Source organism: Leucoraja erinacea, chromosome 1, assembly GCF_028641065.1.
Source record: "Leucoraja erinacea ecotype New England chromosome 1, Leri_hhj_1, whole genome shotgun sequence".
Classification (NCBI taxonomy): Eukaryota; Metazoa; Chordata; class Chondrichthyes; order Rajiformes; family Rajidae; genus Leucoraja; species Leucoraja erinaceus.
Window position 1 is genome coordinate 97,300,779 of NC_073377.1, and position 20,859 is coordinate 97,321,637.

Sequence of the window (20,859 nt, forward strand, 5' to 3'; positions counted from 1 at the left end):
CCCGGCGTACCGTTGCGTGATGATGTCACCGCCCGACGTCCAAATTCAGTCAGCCCGCCCCCCAGCCCAGCTAATTGGTGAGTAAGATGTTGGGACCAGCCCCGTGCAACTCCATACGCCTCCGCGGTTCGAATTGGGACCAGCCCCGCGCGGCCGTACGCCTCAAGCGACCACGTTTGGTCGCGCTAGACACATGCTGGTGGGACAGGCCCTTAAGGGGTCATCAAACTGCAATAAACACCCACTGTCACAAGTAAGCAGAATTTTGCCTTTTGTTGCTCATGCCACACCGGCATTATGGTGATGTGCTCTCCAAGCCATTGCATTTTTTCCCCAAATATTCTGTTTCGCTGAATAATTTCTAGCCCAATATCTTTCAATCTGTTCCAATGATTTTGAACCAGAAACAGATACAGATAGGACAATTCATCACTATTTCCAATGTCTCTAAAATCATGGAATTTCCTTCTGGAAATCTGTTCTGATACTTGCTGTTTTCATATGCTTGCATATCCTATTCAATTTGATTGTTCCTTATTACCTCTGCTCGTATATAGTACATTGACATTGATTTTAAAACTGCATCGTAATTGAGCTAAACATTTTCACTGCTGACCTAAGGATTTCCAGCTTTATACTCCCCTGCTTCATCTTAAGCACATATTCTGTTTGTCTACCTTCTGTTTCTGTAAGCTCACTTCCATTTTCCCATTTCAAAAAGAACTGAACCATCATGTTTTTTGCAGCGTAAACATTTTTTGCTGCACAAAATAATTTAGCCAAACTACACAACTCTCTACTCTTGTGCCGCTGTCCCAAAATACACAATTGTCTCAAAGTGCAGGCGACAAGCAAGACTAAAACCTCCACCGCACCCACAGGCCAATCACTCCCCCTCAATACATTGCCATTTCCACCCACTCATTATCCCAAACCTCAATCCCTTTTGGTGTCAATTTCCAACTCACTCTTCCTGATTTGTACATAATACACCATATTCTAAACAGCCCAACCCTAACCCTTGTGCTTATTCTGGGTTTCTGTTAAAGGTAACACGGGTAAGTATATAGCATAATAAAACAGTCTGAGATAAAAGGTAGGATGCAAATTTGGAACAATGGAAAACAAAAAGTGGAATGGACAAATTCAGAGACAATAAAGAGAAGAAAGCTTTCAGCACCTACAAAGTACAATCACTGAGGGCACAAGAGACTGCAGATGCTGGAATTTGGAACAAAATAGACAAGCTGCTGGAGGAACTTGGCAAGTCAGACAGCATCTGTGGGGCAGAAGAATGGTTGACTTTTCAGGTCAAGATGTCGCAACAGGATTGATGCAGGGTCTCAATCCGAAACTACAGCTGCCACCTTATGAGCAAGTTACTTATTGTTTTTGGAAATATTATTTCAACACCTCTGCACTCTGCTTAGATTTGTGAGTCACTTCCTGTTTTTCTTCTCAATTATGACATAAATGACACAAACCAGTCCAACATAATTGAAAGAGGCTGAGCAACATACATTGAATGCTGTATTTCATCAATTTAATTAGCATGCTGTGGTACCTATTATGGATAGAAGTAGTGCCCTATGAAATTTAGTCATTTTAATATCATTGTGGTCCCAAATGTTTTACTTAGTTTATTACGTCAATGTGTCTTACAAACCGTTTTATTTTATCTGAATTACTAATGATGAAACCAGAACTCCTCAAAAGTTGAGATAATGCTCCATTCAAGTATGGACATCCCACTTGATCTTGCTGGTGGAAAAGATACATCCATGTGTGGGTGGGCGGTGCGACTCAACTGGGTTTGTGTGTGGGGGGGGCGGGGGGGAAAATGTTTTAAATCTTTCCCCTGCACGGAGAACCCGACCTTTTCTCTGTCGGGTCTCCGTTGTCGTTGGGTCCGAGCACCGTGGAGCGGCCTCCAACCGGAACGACCTGGGGCTCCAGTCGCGGAGCTGCGGACTTACCCACCATCGTGGAGCTGGCCGAGTTCGGAGCGGGAGGAGCTATGGTGGCGCGCCGCTGCGACCCGACCCAGGAGATTCGGAGGCTCCAACCGTAGGTCTGGTGGACAGTAACACCGGGAGCCCGCGGGTCCCTGCTGGGAGACCGCTTTTTGGGGCTTCCGCAACGGCAACGTCTCCCACCCGAGTTGCGGGGTTGAGGATGACCTGGAGTGGGGGCTTACATCATCGCCCGGCGCGGCTTTAAATGGCCGCGGGACTTGTTAGCGAACACCAAGCGGGGGCTCCAACACCAAGACCCGGAGCGTGGCCTTGCATCACCCGGCGCGGCTTTATAATTGCCGCGGGACTTATTTACCATCGCCCGCCGGGGGCTTTGACTCTGACATCGGGAGAACGAGGAGTGCAGGGGAGAGATAAGACTTTGCCTTCCATCACAGTGAGGAGGAGATTCACTGTGATGGATGTTTGTGTAAATTGTGTTGTGTCTTGTTCTTCTTGTTTGTATGACTGCAGAAACCAAATTTCGTTTGAACCTCTGGGTTCAAATGCCAACAAATAAATTGTATTGTATTGTATTGTATATTGTCAGCATTGAGATTAAAAAGTGTTATTATATTAAACAACAAATATGCAAAAGAGATGAAAAATATAAACAAGATGTCACAATACTTTTCCCGGCAAGAGACCCAATTGTGTCTGGCAATGGTGAGTAATGCATTCCAATGAGATATCAATTTCAAGTAAACACAGACCCCCTCCAAATATCATAAATGAGCACATTCATGGTCCAAATCCTTTCTGCGTGCACTTTTACGATTTGTTCAAAAGTGTGAGAAATCACCGCATTTGGCCTAATTAAATGGTCCTTGAAATTTTACTTACCACACACATCAGATACACTATCTGCCCAAATGCATGAGGTTGCCTCTTCTCCAAAACACAATGCAGAGTATAAAATGCTTTCTACATCTCGTCTCCCTTTCACTCCTTCTCAATTTAAATGTCTTGCATGCTTTCCAATGAAAAATCTAGATTTCACAAGTGGTTCTTTTATCCAAACCTCTATTACAAAATATTAAGACGAACAAAACTAATGGAGATATGATTACGTTTTCAATAAAAATAATGGACAACTTAATAGTTTGAGGATAATCATAAAGAGATTATAAGCCTTCGCAGAATAACCAGGTATTTAATTCATGTTTGCAGCATTGTTAAATTAGATGCAGCTCAGTATTATTCCAAACTTCTGTGATCAGGCACAAAATCGTGAAAATGTCTGTTATAAACAAATAAACCAATTTTAATTTCAACAAATTAACTGGGGGGGGGCATATCCATCTTCTTACATGGTTCCAGTATCTCTGTAGCAAAATACTGGCACAGAAATCTGATTTCTCCATATAGCACAGGGACCATGGGAAATTCATGTTGGTAATTTGTCAAGAAACTGGCTTACAGACTACATTACCCAATTTCTCATGCACAAAATGCTTCTCTAGGGAGTGCAAAATGAATTGCTACTTGCACTAAGGCTGACTGAGCCTCTTAAAGGGGAGTTGTCATGTAGCTGCCAGCAGCAGTTTGTAACACTGCCGACCTTTGGGCGTGACCTTCTGACTTTCTGAAACTGCTTTGGAGGCTCTCATGTAAGCAATTAGCACCAATAAACAAATATTTTTAGCCTCAAGGGGAAAATGGATCAAGGGGCAAAAGTGAAAAAGACGCAGTCTATGAGAGGCTGTAGTTTGTCCTGGACATCACCATAGACCAGAAACTTAATTGAACCAGCAACATAAATATCTTGCCTCTAAATCAGAGACTTGGGATCCTTTACAGAGTGATTCCTTAAAGACTGACTTCTATCTGATGTATCAACAATGTGATCGACTATTCTACACTTATCTGGATGAGTGCAGCTCTGACAACTCTCAAGGACAAATTAAAAGCTGGAAGACAATAGGTGTATGTTCACATTTTGAGTCAAATCTCGGTGCTGGGTCTTAACCTGAAATTTTGAACATACATCCTTCGACTCCACAAATGCTCCTTGACTTGCCAAGTTCTTCCAGTGTTCTGCTTTCTTTTGTCCATTTTGGTGGCAAGAAGAAGAAGGCAGATTATTACCGGAATGTTGCCTGATAATGAAAAGGGGAGGTGCAACGAGATATGGGTGTCCTTGTACATCAGTGACTGAAGGTAAGCATGCAGGTACAGCAGGCAGTGAAGAAAGCAAATGGCATGTTGGCCTTCATAGCAAAAGGATTTAAGTATAAGACCAAGGAAGTCCTACTGCAGTTGTACAGAGCCCTGGTGAGACTGCACCTGGAGTATTATGTGCAGTTTTGGTCTCCTAATTTGAGGAAGGATATTATTGCTATTGAGGGAGTTGCAGCAAAGGTTCACCAGGTTAATTCCCGAGATTGGCGAGACTGACATATGTTGAAATAATGGGTTAATGGGCATTACTCACTGGAAATTAGACTGGAAATTAGAAGGATGAGAGGGAATCTTATTGAAACATATAAGATTATTAAGGGTTTGGACATGCTAGAGGCAGGGAACATGTTCCCGGTGTTGGGGGAATCCAGAACCAGGGTCCACAGTTTAAGAATAAGGGTATGCCATTTAGAACGGAGATGAGGAAACACTTTTTCACACAGAGTGTTGTGAGTGTGGAATTCTCTGCCTCAGAGGGCGGTGGAGGCCGGTTCTCGGGATGCTTTCAAGGGAGAGCTAGATAGGGCTCTTTAAGATAGCGGAGTCAGGGGATATGGGGAGAAGGCAGGAACAGGGTACTGATTGTGGATGATCAGCCATGATCACATTGAATGGCGGTGCTGGCTCAAAGGACTGAATGGCCTACTCCTGCACCTATTTTCTATTGTCTATTGTCTATAACATATGACCATCCCGCCATCCCGGGAATTAACCTCGTGAACCTACGCTGCACTCCCTCAATAACAAGGATGTCCTTCCTCAAATTTGGAGACAAAAACTGCACACAATACTCCAGGTGTGGTCTCACCAGGGCCCTGTACAACTGCAGAAAGACCTCTTTGCTCCTATACGCAACTCATCTTGTTATGAAGGCCAACATGCCATTAGGTTTCTTCACTGCCTGCCGTACCTGCATGCTTACTTTCAGTGACGGATGTACAAGGATACCCATGTCTCGTTGTACTTCCCCTTTTCCTAACATGACACCATTCAGATAATAATCTGCCTTCCTGTTCTTGCCACCAAAGTTGATAACCTCACATTTATCAACATCAAACTTAATCTGCCATGCATCTGCCCACTCGCGCAACCTGTCCAAATCACCCTGCATCCTCATATCATCCTCCTCGCAGTTCAAGCTGCCACCCAGCTTTGTGTCACCTGCAAATTTTCTAATGTTACTTTTAATCCCTTCATCTAAATCATTAATGTATATTGTAAATAGCTGTGGTCTCAGCACCGAGCCTTGCGGCACCCCACTTTCCTTCAAAAGGGAGACCAAAATTGTTTACATTAATCTAGATGTGATCTCATTTATGCCTCATTAAATTACAGTAAAATCTCTCTTTCCATTCCAACCCCTTTGAAATAAGAGTCAACGTTTCATTAGTTTAGACGTGGAAACAAGCCAATTTCGTTAGCTGCATTAGCTTTACTTGTTACCTGCTGCACTAATGTATTCACTTTGTGTTTCATGTACAATCCTACCAGCTGATGGGTTTTTTTCCATTTAAATAATACTATTCTCTAGTTCTTCTGTACACAATGAACCACGTTTTTCAACATCATATTCTATTCCCCAACGTTTTCTCTACATACAGTAGCGATGTTACAATACCTACCTTCAGCGGCGGTGCAGATCTGCCACTGGCCGTGTAAGCGACTTTGGCACCTTTGGGGGGGGGCGGGATTAAAATGCTGTTTTGTACTGCCTATCGGAAGCGGACTTCCTCGGGCTGTGAGCTGATGAAGAAAAATCAATCCACCTCCCGTTCGCGCTATTCTTTTTTTAAATCGCTGGACAATTTAATATTTGGATTACAGTAAAAAGCGAATTTGAACGCCTACAACGTGATGGATTGCAAGAACGGGACAAAACAAAGTGTAAGTCGTGTATTTTACATATAATCTTGCTTCTTGGGGTGGCTTTAATCTAATTTTACGTTGCGAAAATGTGATTTGGGCCCCATACGAACTGGCAGTGTTTTTCCTGCAGAAATGGGATTCAAATTCACTGCAAATGCAACGTTCCAATCGATCGCGTTCCAGAATCAAAATGCCCATTTTTTTTTGGAGATAATCCGTCTAAATTGTCTATATTTTGTGTTATTCGCTCTCTCCATGATCATTATTATTAAACTAAATATTCACAACAGTTTGAGTTACATGTATTGTGCAAAAAACAATAATATGATTATATTTTGGGTGGATGTTTCTAGATTAATTTATGGGAATTAAACACTAAATTTCTTCCATCTGGGATATAAATTCATGATAGTGAGATTTAAAAATCATGTTATATTGTGAATTCTTGTGTGAATGGGATTAGTTTGTTATTTGGATACTTAGGCTATTTAAAAAAATTATCCTTTTCTTAAGAAATGGGATCTACAGGACATTGTTAATGGGAAAGTAGTGGGCAGAAAGGCATGTCATGTGTGGTTTGAAGAGCAAAAACTTGTAGTTTACAATGCCAAAATTGAAAAGTTGAGGAAAAACAAGGTGTACAGGTACAATCGGTTACAATCTGAGGAGTATGATGATGCTAATGATTATGATATGCCAATGTACCAGCAAGCAACTGACCTTCTCCATAAAGACTTTGTTTATTGCTAGAAATTGTAATTTATTTACCTAACTGTTACAGGCTTACAGCATATTATACAATAATATTAAAGTTCTGATCTTGAGAATATCACATTTTTGAATTATCAAAGAAGTCTGGGTGTTTATTACTATTTCTGTCACAACGGTCAATTTTGTAATTAGCTACAATTAGGTAATTAACTAATTGTATGCTTTAATTTCATGTCATCCAAGTAAGATGTTTTATATTTGTTTCAGAATGCTTCAATCTTTAATAATTGAAAATTTCATTCAGTTCTCTTAATTTTTAAGAAAGTTATGGGCTTTTGACTGTCCTCGATCACAGCTTTTGTGTTAAGTCAATGGAAAAGCAATAGGGAACAAGATGCTAATTTCCCAGTATGAAAATGGCCATAACTTTTTTAATACTGAAGATATGAAAGTGAATTAGGTGTCAAATTAAACTTATTTTTTGCTTTATCTGATGAGATCAATTGCAGACTTGATTTTTAAAATCTCAAAATTTTGTAACATTGCTACATACAGTATACAATAATATACAGCATTGATCCCTGCGGTACAACCCGGGCACTGATTGCCTGTCTGAAAACGACCCCCTTATGCCTCTTCAAAGCTTGCTATTATTTAGCTATTCCTCCACCAAGATCAACTCCAACAGCATTGTTTTTTATCATATGACCTAACCCGTTCTGAAGCCTTTTTTCAAACTCAATTTGAAAATGGGACAGAACTTCTACTAGTTCCTCCTCCATCATTCTGCTTAAAACTTCCTCGTACAAGCTCTTAATATTTGACGAAAGAAGATGTTCTCTTCATGAAGCCATGAAGACACTTGATGAAAGGGTGAAGTGCAAAGTGTTATGGAATGTTATGCCATCTATTGAGAGCATGCCATCAAGCCTGAAGTCAGAGGTTCATTTCAAATGCAGCAGTGCTTATCACAATGGAACTTTTGACAATACACCTAATTGTTTCCACATTAGAAGTATTGATACTATTTTGCCTCGGGGGTTTATCACTAGTTGGGGGTTCCAAAATGCCACAACATCCTTACAGATTATCATATACAGATCAGCATGAGTATGAGGTGCACTCCAGGTACTGACATTGGAAATGTAGCTGCTATCCTCTCTCAGGAGTAATTGTCTATGCTAGCAATCCTATAATCTTATTTATTCAGTGACTAATTTAATGCTACACTGCAATTATGTCAGGCCACCAACTAAAATCAAGGCAATGCAGTTTGTATCCAGCTTTAAAGGTGCTTGTGGTCATTTACCACAAAGTACAGAAGTTCATCACCCTTCTGTCTCCCTTGATGTAGCATCCATGGTCCATTTCACTCAGGGGCTACGATAGTTAATCAAACACCCAACATTAGGTCTAGGAACTTGTAAGAGAACTATTCTTAGTTCAGCATATTACAAAATATTAACATCATCATTTAGTTGAGTTTAGAGACAGAGTTTGAAAACAATCCCTTTGGCCCATTGGGTCCAAGACGACTATTGGTCACAGGTTCACAGCCGTTGTATGTTAGCCCACATTCTCATCAACTCCCAACACACTACCAGTAATTTACAGAGGCCAATTAACCCCTGCACACCTTTGGGAGGTGGGAAGAACTGGAGTATCCAGAGGAAATCCACATGGTCGCAGGGAGAACATGCAAAGTCCACACAGACAGCACCCGAGGTCCGGATCTAACACGAGTCTCGCGCACCGTGAGGCAGAGGCTCTACCAGCTGGGCTACTGTGCCTATTTATATAATATCCTTCTGGATTTGGTGCTTGTATTAATATTTGAGCAAAATGCAGGCATCGCCATGACACTGAAATGGAGAGAGCATTCTGATGGTCGCTACAATCAGCTGTTAAATGTTCTACCAAGAACCTTCAATTTTGGTTGCAATGGTCGACAATTTTTAAACAGTAATCTATCAGAATCAACCAGTAGGTGGGTCAGTTAAGGATTTGTTTTTAAATCGTGGCTCTGCAAGGAGCTTCGCGACTGTTCCGGTTCGCTACATGGGAATTTAAGTATTGGGCAGGCAGCCTCACATTTAGACCCAATTACCAAAGCCTGACTCATTTTTTTTCCAATTGGAAATCTGTTAAATGCTCTATCTGATATGACAGGCAGTGATCATCCACTTCAGATCAGAAACTGCCATAATGAGCACAATTCATGCTGACAAGCTGACTGAGCATGATTGAATTCATATGCCACTGAGTCATGCTGTCAAAGAGCGTTGCAGCAGAAACCAGGCACTGAGTTTGCTCAACAGATGCTGACAATACTCACAAAGCAACAAAGTTAGCTGTATTCTCAAACACCTTCAATGGATGAGCTCCATACAAACTCACCTTTTGGAAAACCCTTGCCCCTTAGTCGATCACGAATTTCTTGGCTACGATCTAACTTGCTGACTGGATGCAAGGACAGCTGATTCAGCTGCAACATAGAATATATTAGACTTTAGCAAAGTTCACTTTCACTTTGATCAGGCACAAATTATATTCACATAATTTCCAAAATAAAAGTTGTTTTAATATGGAAAGTGAAAATTCATGTTTCCCATTATTAAACTGATACCAAGTGTTTTAAAAAGAAAACACAGTGGGAAGGAAAGAACTAAAGCTGCCAAGCTTTTTAACCCGGAACACCAATAAAATCACTGATGGTTTTCATTGCAGATTGTATCCATATGTTGCGTCAAGACATAGCCTCATGTTTTTGAGACTTGAGAATGGTACTTTTTTAAATATGTTTTGTTTCATTTAATCACTTTTGGTGGTGCATAACATGCTGCCACTCCAGTTTTGTGGGTTCTGACATGCCTAAAGAAGAATGCCTACAGTAAATCTGTGGATTATTTTGCAAGTGGGGAAATAGGTGCCTGGTGCGTTTGGTGGGTGGGTTACTTGACATGTTCCCTGCTCGTTTTCTGGTGTTTTTACTCAGCATTCCTGCAGTCTTCACTCACGGTGCTCAATGGCTTCCCAGATCTCCCCTCCATTTTGGGCAATCATAGGGCAGGGATTCTCATGTCATGAAGTATGTCTTTGAGAACATCTTTGAACATTCTGCGGCCTTGTGCAAATTTCGTGTGATAGAGCTCAGAGTTGAACACTTGCTTCAGAGGGTTAGTGTGAGCCATGTGGACAATGTGCCCCCACCATCTCTGTGTGAGAATAATTGGAACCTCAATGCTAGGGAGATTGGCCTGGGAGGAGATGCTGACACTGGATTACTTACTTACTTGTCATCAGATTTGGAGGACTTTGCAGAGGTGGTGTAATGATGCCACTCCAGTGCTTAGAAGCACCAGCCAGATCATGTCGTTGACATCTCTGAAGCATTCAGGAGGATGGCATTTATTGCTGACTACAAACTTTTTGCTGATTTAAGTTTTTACTATTTGAATATTATCTTCCTCATCCATGTCTGCCTTCACAGAGAATTGGCTCACAAACTATGGAAAGCAATCCATGTTTTCCAGGATCTTGTGGACTTTCAGTGTCAGGGAAGTGTTGTTGTACAGCAAAGTAAAATTAGGCAGGGATCTGTGTCTTTGTGATGTTTAAAGCAAGGCCATTCATTTCACCAAGTCAATGATCACTGGGACCTCAGTCTCCTATCGAGTACAGTTTTAAACATTGTCTGCACATTAAGAATGGAAGATCAAGGTTAAATTATCTTAATTCTGGAGTGATGGAAACTTAGGTTAAACTGTTTCCCATTCTGCCTGTCGATTAGCCATGCACCAATGCAGAGCTTGTTGAAAATGGTGCAGTATTGTGATGAAGAGAATTGAGATCAAGTCTGGAATGATGAGAGAACCCTGCCTGACCAGGATGAAAGAAATGGTTGAATCACAGCTTGCATATTTAGCAGATGTAGATTGAAGACCAATATCTGAAGGTAGATTAATTTGAGAAGGTTTCTCAGTAGTCCTGCTTGGTTGACAGGGTTGAAGACTCTTGTGAAGTCAAAGAAAAAACACGTGTTTCTGTGATGATACATTCCAAATATTTCTTCAGATTTTTTCCCGGGAAGATCACATTTTATCTGTAGAACTATTCACACTACAACTTGGGGATGGATGTTTGGTCACCAGGAGGCGATGGTTGAGGTGGTTAAAATACGGAACATTTTTACATCTGTATTTGCACCAACACATTTTCAACAAGGTCAAGGAATTTTAATATCGAAATATATAAAATAATGGGATTTCACAATCAAGTACTTACAGCAGTTAAACTTCCCAAGACAAGCTTTACCAGCTGCTTGACATATGAAAAAGCTGGTTCACAGTTACTATTCCGGATATGAGCACTGCAAGCATCTAGAATGGTTCGCATTGAACCTCTTGTGTACACCAGGTCTTCACACATGTTCAGTAATATGCTGTTCAGGTGTTCCCCAAGTTTTATTGGCTAAAAAATAGAAAACCAAAATATCACAGTTGCATTTACAAATAATGTTCAGTTGAAATCTAAAGAATGTTAGTTGAACAGAACATGAATTTCATGCATGTTACTTCACTGCCAGAAACATTTTGGTAAAAGGGAATGAACACTTCTAATTAGAAAAATATGCAGAGACAATTTTATAACAATGAATTATCAAAGAATAACAACTCAACAAAAACAACATTCTTTTTATGATGCCTGTACGTGAACTTCTTGGAGTATTGGGAATAATCACTGTATCTGACATCAATCTCCAACATTTCCGCCACCTTCAATGTGATCCCACCACCCGTCACATCTTCCCATCCCCAACCCTGTCCGCTTTCCACAGAGTACCCACCCTCCACAACTCCTTGGTTCTTTTATCTCTTCCTACCCAAACTGGCCCCATCCCAGGTACTTTCCCTGAAACCACAGGTGTAGTACCTGTAACTATACTTCCTCCCTCACATCCATACAGTGAGCTCAGCAACCCTGTTGGGGTGGGAGATTGCAACCTTCACGTCGTCCGCCCTGTTTCCATGAATGCAATCAACCTGGCATGCACAATCAAAGAAGTTTTGGTCTCCTAATTTGAGGAAGAACATCCTTGTGATTGAGGCAGTGCAGCGTAGGTTCACGAGATTGATCCCGGGGATGGCGGGACTGTCATATGAGGAAAGATTGAAAAGACTAGGCTTGTATTCACTGGAGTTTAGAAGGATGAGGGGGATCTTATAGAAACATATAAAATTATAAAACGACTGGACAAGCTAGATGCAGGAAAAATGTTCCCAATGTTGGGCGAGTCGAGAACCAGGGGCCAAAGTCTTAGAATAAAGGGGAGATCATTTAAGACTGGGGTGAGAAAAAACTTTTTCACCCAGAGAGTTGTGAATTTATGGAATTCCCTGCCACAGAGGGCAGTGGAGGCCAAATCACTGGATGGATTTAAGAGAGAATTAGATAGAGCTTTAGGGGCTAGTGGAGTCAAGGGATATGGGGACAAGGCAGGCACGGGTTATTGATACGGGACGATCAGCCATGATCACAATGAATGTCGGTGCTGGCTCAAAGGGCTGAATGGCCTCCTCCTGCACCTATTTTCTATGTTTCTATGTTTCTAAGATAGAACAAGTTGCCCTACAACTTTAGGCTGTGCACGCCACACGCAAGAAGAAGCAACTGGTGTGACAGAGGTTCACGTTCACCTTCTCTAATCTATCTACTGCATTTGATTCTACCAATGCGGCCTCCTTTACATCTGCGAGAACAAGCGTTTCACCGAACACTTGCGCTTGGTCGCCAAGGACTGCTAGATCTCCCGGTTGCTAACTATTTAATTCCCCTTTCTATCTCCAAGCAATTCAGCCCTGGGCTTCCTTCATTGCCAGTGAGAGACCACACCCAAACTGGATGGGAAAGCACCTCATATTCCGCTTGGGTAGCTTTCAACCTAACAACATGAACACTGAATTCTCCAGTTTTAGGTAACTAACCAACAAATACCCCTCCCCTTTCCCCCCCTCTCTTCCCTGTGCCTCACCTGCGTACACACCCATTTCTCCCCAAATGCCCCCCCACACTTTTCCTTTTCACCATCCCCTTCCACTATATCTCTTCCTCTATTTCATATTTCATTAATTTTCTCTCCTTATCTTACAGCCTTTTTTCTTATCGTTTTCTGCAAATCAAACCACCCTGTATCTACTGATCACTTGACAGGCTTTTAGCCTCTTTTCCAGCTTTCTCCCCCCCCCACCCCCACTAGAATCAGTCTGATGAAGGGTGCCAACTTGTAAAGTCATTTAACCATGCTCTCCGGACAGTCTGCAAGACCTGCTGAGTTACTCCAGCACTTGGTATCATTGTTTAAATAAATAATTACATGGTCCCTAAACTTGCATTGCAGGTGTTAAAGGGTTGGTTATATATTTTTTGTAATTTTCCAAGCAATTCTCGACTACCCTTTGAACTTATTACGTGAATTTCAATTATGTGAATCTGATGCCGATATCATAGCCTTAATCACAAGCTGCATAACAAAAAGGCATATTACACAACTTCATGAATAGATGCTAGCAGGAAACATACTCAAATTAAATGGAATCGAACACAGTTATTTAGTATGCGTCTCTTTAGCATGGGAGCCAGAATCCATGACTCCAAAAGAAAGATCATGAAAAGTAGCCACAAGGGAATATGGTTTAAAACAAGAGAATTCTGAACATATGTCATATCCAATTAATTTGTTGAATCAATTTAAGCTTAAATATATTATTTCAATAGTGATTCAAATCAAATCTTTTTAGTGAGCTAAAAATTCTTGCCAGGAGCCCACTTACTCCTTGAGGAGCCTGTAGGCTAAAGTAGAAGCGAGAACTGATTTGTTGCAGTGCCTTTACATTGCACGTGAGGCAGGAGTACCTCTGCCCTGTGTAGCAAGTTTCCCAGCTTGCCATCTGACCACTATCCATGATCAGATCTTCCCTTCCCTCAGGAGACCAAAACCGTATACCTGCACTACCCTCACTGCTCCCTCTTCCACATACTCCCAAACACTACTGCTAAGCCAGTTTCAGGCTTTCTACCAGCTCCTGAGCTACTAGAATGTTCCTCATCAGATACGTGGCCAAGCCTGTCAAGCAAGCTGGATACTGAGTGGGGAACCTGCTGAAGAAAACAAATTTTAAGATATTGCAGTGCGCAGGACCAAAAAATTGTTTAATTGCCTCCTTAATGCAGGTATAAGAGAGCTCCCAGCACCTAGTCTTTCTTCCAGTATGTCCATCACCTTTGGAAACTTTTATTGCTGTTTATCACCATGAGGACCAAAGCTGTGCCAATGAAAGTGAACAAAACCATTATGAGACTGAGAAACAAGAATAAAACTGTTAGAGACATCAGCCAAACTTTCGTCTTACCAAAATCTTGTTTGGAACATCATTAAGAAGAAAGAGTGCACTGGTGAGCTTACTAATTTTAAAGGGACTGGCAGGCCAAGGAAGACCTCCACAGGTTATGACAGAAGAATTCTCTCTATAATAAAGAAAAAAACCCAAACACCTGTCCCGACAGATCCAAAACACTCTTCAGGAGTCGGGTGTGGATTTGTCAATGACCACTGTCCACAGAAGACCATGAACAGAAATACAGAGGCTACACTGCAAGATGCAAACCACAAGTTAGCCGCAAAAATAAGATGGCTAGGTTACAGTTTGCCAAGAAGTACTTAAAAGAGCAACCATAGTTCTGGAAAAAGGTCTTGTGGACAGATGAGACAAAGATTAACTTATCAGAGTATGGAGGAGAGAAGGAACTACCCAAGATGCAAAGCATACTACACCTCATCTGTGAAACACTGTGGTGGGGTGTTATGGCTTGGGTACGTATGGCTGCTGAAGATACTGGCTCACATCATCATTGATGATAGAACTGCTGATGGTAGTAGCATAATGAATTCTGAAATGTTTTGACACATCCTATCTGCTCGTCCAAAACTCATTGGCCGGTGGTTCATTCTACAACAAGGCAACGATCCCAAACATACTGCTAAAAAATGGTCAATTCTTGAGTGGTCAAGTCAATCACCCGATCTGAACCCAATTGAGCATGCCTTTTATATGCTGAAGAGAAAACTGAAGGGGACTAGCTCCCAAAACTAGCATTAGCTAAAGATGGCTGCAATACAGGCCTGGCAGAGCATCACCAGAGAAGACACCCAGCAACTGGTGATGTCCATGAATCGCAGACTTCAAGCAGTCATTGCATGCAAAGGATATGCAACAAAATACTAAACATGACTACCTTCATTTACATGACAATGCTGTGTCCCAAACATTATGGTGCCCTGAAATCCCTGGTCCAAGCTCCCCCTTCAGCCGGTCAACGCTGCTGGGGCTGACATTGAGGTGGTGCAGACATATAAATACCTTGGAGTGCACCTTGATAACAAACTGGACTGGTCTGTCAACTCTGACTACCTCTACAAAAAAGGCCAGAGCAGACTCTTTTTCCTCAGAAGGCTCAAACCCTTCAATGTGTGTAATGACATGCTGCACATGTTTTACAACACTGTGGTTGCAAGTGTTATTTTCTACGCTGTTGGCTGCTGGGGCAACAGCATTAGTGCAAAAAACAACAAGAAGCTGGTCAAACTGGTTAAACGAGCTAGCTCAGTGCTGGAGGGGATAGTAGACTCTGGGATGGATGTGCTTGAGAGGCGTATGAGGCACAAGGTGCAGTTCATCCTGAAAAACCCGGGGCATCCCCTCCATGGAATTCTGGAGAGTCAAAAGAGCACTCGGAACAACAACCGGCTCCTCTCCCTGCCCTGTAGAACGGAGCGGTTCAGGAGATCCTTCACCCTTGCAGCCATTAGATTTTATAATTCGGACCGCTAGGCTGTAGGGGGATGCATTCTTGCAATTTTTAATTTTTAATTGTTAATTATTGGTCTTTTTAAGTATTTATTGCTCTCAGGTAGTGTCCAAAGTGTATTCTATGTATTTTCTGTCTGCGTTCGTTTTGAATCTGTGGGTTTTGTTGGTTGGGGGCTTCTGGACATCTGAATTTCCCGGAGGGGATCAATAAAGTATTTATTATTTTTATTATTATTATTATTATTATTATTATTATTATTATTATTATTATTATTATTATTATTATTTAGGAGAGAACAAGGAAGAAATGTTGCAAAAAGAGAGAAAAGGAGAGAGAGGAGCATTATTCATCTGCTTTCTGTGTGTCTTTGCCTATTCTTTATCTTTTTCAATGCAAGTTTTTCTATTCTTGCAATTAACACATACACAAATGTATCACTTAACTCCTTTGATTAGCAGAGGCATCACCACAGTTGCTGTTGATCCTTTCACTGAATTATTCCATACAGAAATGCACTACTCTCATGAAGAGCAAACCTTATTTTAAGACCAAATATTTTGAAACACCTTCAATGAATTACCTCACAAAAATCTTGAAATTCTCAATAAGACGTCAAACTTCACATTGACTACTCAATTTCCATTTTGCACAAACATTAAACTCAAAGAAAGCTTTATTTTCTGTATATAAAATAAAACAGAACGTTTACCATCAAATCAGCTGATATCCCGTTTCGGTGCTTTTTTTTGGTGTTTTTGTTTGTATGTCTGTTTGACAATGTTACGTTTTGTCGTGCGAATCTCACCTTCAGCCGACAGGATCTTCTGATTATCAGATTACAGTGTAAACAGGCAGTTAAGTGTGTTTTTCTGCATTCACGCAACATACCGGAGGAGATAGCCAGGAAACCGGGCTCTCCGTGGATTGTTGTCGGCCCCAGCAAACGCCGGAGACGGAGGAGGCACAGGAAGCAAAAGCGTGGTCGCCGGTCCGGACTACTCACTAGGCTAAGGCAACAAACACATAAACCACCGCTACCCAGCATCATTCTCACCAACGCCAGATCTATCACCAACAAAATGGACGAACTAAGACTACAGGTCGCCGCAAATAAATGAATCGCGGACAGTTGCATTCTGCTAATAACAGAGACGTGGCTACAGGCACTTGTACCGGACGGAGCCATTGAGCTAGCAGGCCGCCCAGCGTTTTGCTGGGATAGAAACAAAGACTCCGGTAAGAGCAAAGGAGGGAGGTTATGCATCTACTTTCACAACAACTGGTGCACAAATACCACAATCATAGACAGACACTGTTCTGCTGATTTGGAGTACCTGATAGTTAGATGCAGGCCTTTCTACCTTCCACGTGAGTTTACCATGGTCATAGTTAGAGCTGTGTATATCCCACCGGATGCTAATGCTAGCATAGCCCTAGGCTACCTCCATAGCACTATCAGCAAACAAGAGAACACCTACCCCAAAGCAGCCCATATCATAGCTGGTGATTTCAATCACGCAGACTTAAAATCAGTTCTCCCCAAGTTTGAACAACACACCAAATGTGCAACCAGGGGAGAGAAGACATTAGACAACTCAAACATCAAGAAGGGGTTTACAGCCACACCACTACCACACTTAGGCCAGTCGGATCACCTATCCATTCACTTAGCACCAGCATACACCCCCCTCAGGAGAAAAGCTCAACCCACCACAAGGACTGTTAAAACCTGGCGTGAAGGAGCTTCCTCACAGCTACAGGACTGCTTTGAAAGGACAAACTGGGACATTTTTGGAAATCAGGACGGAGGAGTACACATCCACGGTACTCTTTTACATCCAGAACTGTGTTGACAACGTCACCACCGACAAACTCATCCGGGTGTATTCCCAACCAGAAGCCGTGGATGACAAAAGAGGTCCAAACTCTCCTCAAGGACCGCAACACCGCCTTCAGGTCTGGCGACAGAGCCCTGTACAGCGCTGCTAGAGCCAACCTGAAGAAAGGCATCAGGGATGCCAAAGCGGCCCACAAGAGGAAGATAGAGGACCACTTTAACAACAACGATCCACGGCGGGTGTGGCAGGGCATCCAGCACATCACCAACTACAAGCCCAGCAACAGCACGATGGCCGACGGCGATGCCTCACTGGCAGAGTAGCTGAACTGCTTCTTTGCTCGCTTCGAGACAGAACCAGAAGAGCTCGTCACCATTCTCCCACCAGCCCCTAACAACAACAACTACACCCTCACTGTGCAGGAGCATGAAGTGAGGTGGGTGCTCAGGGCAGTGAACCCGAGGAAGGCTGCCGGCCCAGATGGCGTGACAGGAAGGATTCTGAAGGAATGTGCAGACCAGCTCTCCGAGCTCTTCACGAAAATCTTCAACCTGTCCCTGTCCAAATCCATCATCCCACCATGCCTGAAGTCTGCCACAATCATCCCACTACCAAAAAAGCCTGTTATCAGCGGCCTTAACGACTACCGACCGGTAGCTCTCACACCAGTCATCATGAAGTGTTTCGAGAGGCTGGTCCAGCAACACATCAAAGCCAGCCTCCCGCCCACCTTCGATCCACACCAGTTTGCCTATAGAGCAAATAGGTCCACTGAGGATGCCATCGCCACTGCTCTTCACACTGCACTGACCCACCTCGAACACCAGGGGAGCTATGTGAGGATGCTTTTCATTTACTTTAGCTCCGCCTTCAATACCATCATCCCCAGCAGACTAGTCACCAAACTCATGGATTTAGGACTCTCCCAACCCATCTGCCTCTGGATCAAGGACTTTCTGTCTAACCGCCCCCAGACCGTCAGATTAGGCCATCACCTCTCCACCCCCATCACATTCAGCACTGGCTCCCCACAGGCCTGTGTGTTGAGCCCCCTCCTCTACGCCCTCTACACCCACGATTGTGCCCCTGCCCACTCCACCAACACCATTGTCAAGTTTGCGGACGACACGACTGTGGTTGGACGCATCTCAGGAGGAGATGAGACAGCCTACAGGGAGGAAGTCCAAAGACTGGCAGCGTGGTGTTCAGACAACAACCTCATCGTAAACACCATAAACACACAGGAAATTATCATAAACTTCCGTAAGAACAGTGCAGCCCTCAAACCCCTATTCATCAATGGGGACTGTGTGGAAAGGGTCTCAGAATTCAGATTCCTGGGCACACAAATTACGGAGGATCTCTCCTGGACTACAAACACCACCACAGCAGTCAAGAAGGCCCAGCAGCGACTCTACTTTCTGAGGATCCTCACGAAAAACAACCTGGAGGAGAAGCTGCTGGTGTCCTTCTACTGCTGCTCCATCGAGAGTGTGCTGGCGTACTGTATAACCACATGGTATGCCAGCTGCTCTGCAGCGGACAGGAGAGCCCTTCAAAGGGTCATCAACACCGCACAAAAAATCACTGGCTGCCCACTGCCTTCCCTGAAGGACATCTTCAGCTCTCGCTGCCTTTGCAGGACAGCCAACATCCTGAAGGACCCTTCCCACACTGGACACAACCTGTTCCACTTGCTGCCCTCTGGCAGACGGTACAGGTCTTTCAAAACTCGCACAAACAGACTTAGAGACAGCTTCTACCCCATAGCCATACGTGAACCTAACAATGCAAAATAAGAAATAACACTCACATTCAACTGAATGGTTCTACCTCAGCTGCTATTGTTAGTTATCTGTAATTTTTTTTTATATGTATATATTTTTACCTTTTCTTATATTTTTAAAATTGCTCTTGTGAATCGCACCGTGGGATTGACTTTTAAGTTTCGTTGTACCATGTGCAATGACAATAAAGAGATTCATTCATTCATTGTTTAATGGATTTCACAATACGGATGTCATAAAACAATCTAAAAACTGAGAATGGCAGAAATTTGAAATTGTAACATGAAATGCTGAAACCACTCAGCAGGTTGGAATCTGTGGGAAAAAAACATTTCAGTTCAAAACACTTTGTTGGGACTCAGAAAGAGAGAAAATAAGTTTTAAGTTGCAGAGGATAGGGTAAGAGATGGATTCAAGAAAAGGAATCTCCCTGGTCAGGTGTCACTGGAGTTACCTTGGTGATGAGCTGTTGATGATGCCATCTGGTTGATAAGTTAATAAGTTACTTTAATATTCTTTTGCACAACTTGGACTTTGCAGTACACTCCTGCACCATTGTTTACATTTAGTAATTATATTTATTGTTGCTTTTAATCATTACTCTATGTCTGCACTTTAGGAGCTTAATGTGATCAGGGAATTTCATTGCATCCCAGTGTATATGACAATAAAATAAAATGAATTTAAATCTAATGCAGAAAGTTAGAGAGAGAAGAAAAACATAGAAACACGGTGGGGGGAGGGGGTTTTGGTGAAGGTGATGACTGTTTAATACGTGGTGATGGTTGATATTGGATCAGACTGATCCTGGTGGAGGTAAAAGTGGTAGTTGAGCGGAAAAACCACGTGAACTATAAATAGTTAAGAATGGAACTGGTGTTAAAGTGTCACAATCTGGAATTTCCGGAGAAGGGCTTTATAATTAAAGCAATCCCTCACTATATTTCTTCATTTTTTATGAGGTTACCAGCAGCATAAAATAATTTAAACCATCCAAAATGATTGTAGAGCTAGAACCATATCAATTTAGCAAAAGTATCTCAAAAAACTATATTGACATTCTGACATTATGTCAAAAGAAATTTGTAAAGGACTTTTTCCAAAGCAGCAAACCATTATTTAAAATACAGGTAATTTTTAAAGTCATCTGTTCATTGTTAATGAACATTAGCAGATGCCAACATGTAAAAAATTCAAAGTAGCTGTAAGGAAATACAAATGTCCATATTTATATTGGTCAACAGGGTATTAATAAGTGGATCAAAATTATAGACTGTTTTGTTTTTCCTTGTATCCACATTGGAATTAAAACCATTCACACAAAATCACTGGCAAATAGTTAGTAATTCCAGTGACATAGTTGGGTAGGACCGTGTTACAAAAGAGCAGTTCTGATCCATTCAGTTGTTGTTAGAATTAAACTTATCTGCCTCATTACAAAGATCAGTATCAACCATATACTTCTTTATACTTACAGCGTAATTACATGTTGACACCCTTTGCATTATTGCACAGAAAATAATCAGTTATACCATTGTGTCTAAGTTAAGTTGGTTTCAAGTAAAATATATGCAACACAACTGGAAGGTATAG

At 42.1% G+C, this 20,859-nt stretch overlaps 1 protein-coding gene across 3 annotated transcripts in view; it reads right to left on the minus strand.

Annotated features, from left to right (window-relative positions):
* Positions 1–20,859, minus strand: part of ptpn13 (protein tyrosine phosphatase non-receptor type 13) — a 236,941-nt gene that overhangs the window by 154,574 nt on the left and 61,508 nt on the right. For all 3 annotated transcript variants that reach the window (XM_055640029.1, XM_055640022.1, XM_055640017.1), the window contains exons 5-6: positions 11,058–11,243; positions 9,171–9,258 (exon numbers count right to left, since the gene is read on the minus strand). In XM_055640029.1, the coding sequence (XP_055496004.1) occupies positions 9,171–9,258; positions 11,058–11,243 (274 nt within the window). The remainder of the gene's footprint in view (positions 1–9,170; positions 9,259–11,057; positions 11,244–20,859) is intronic.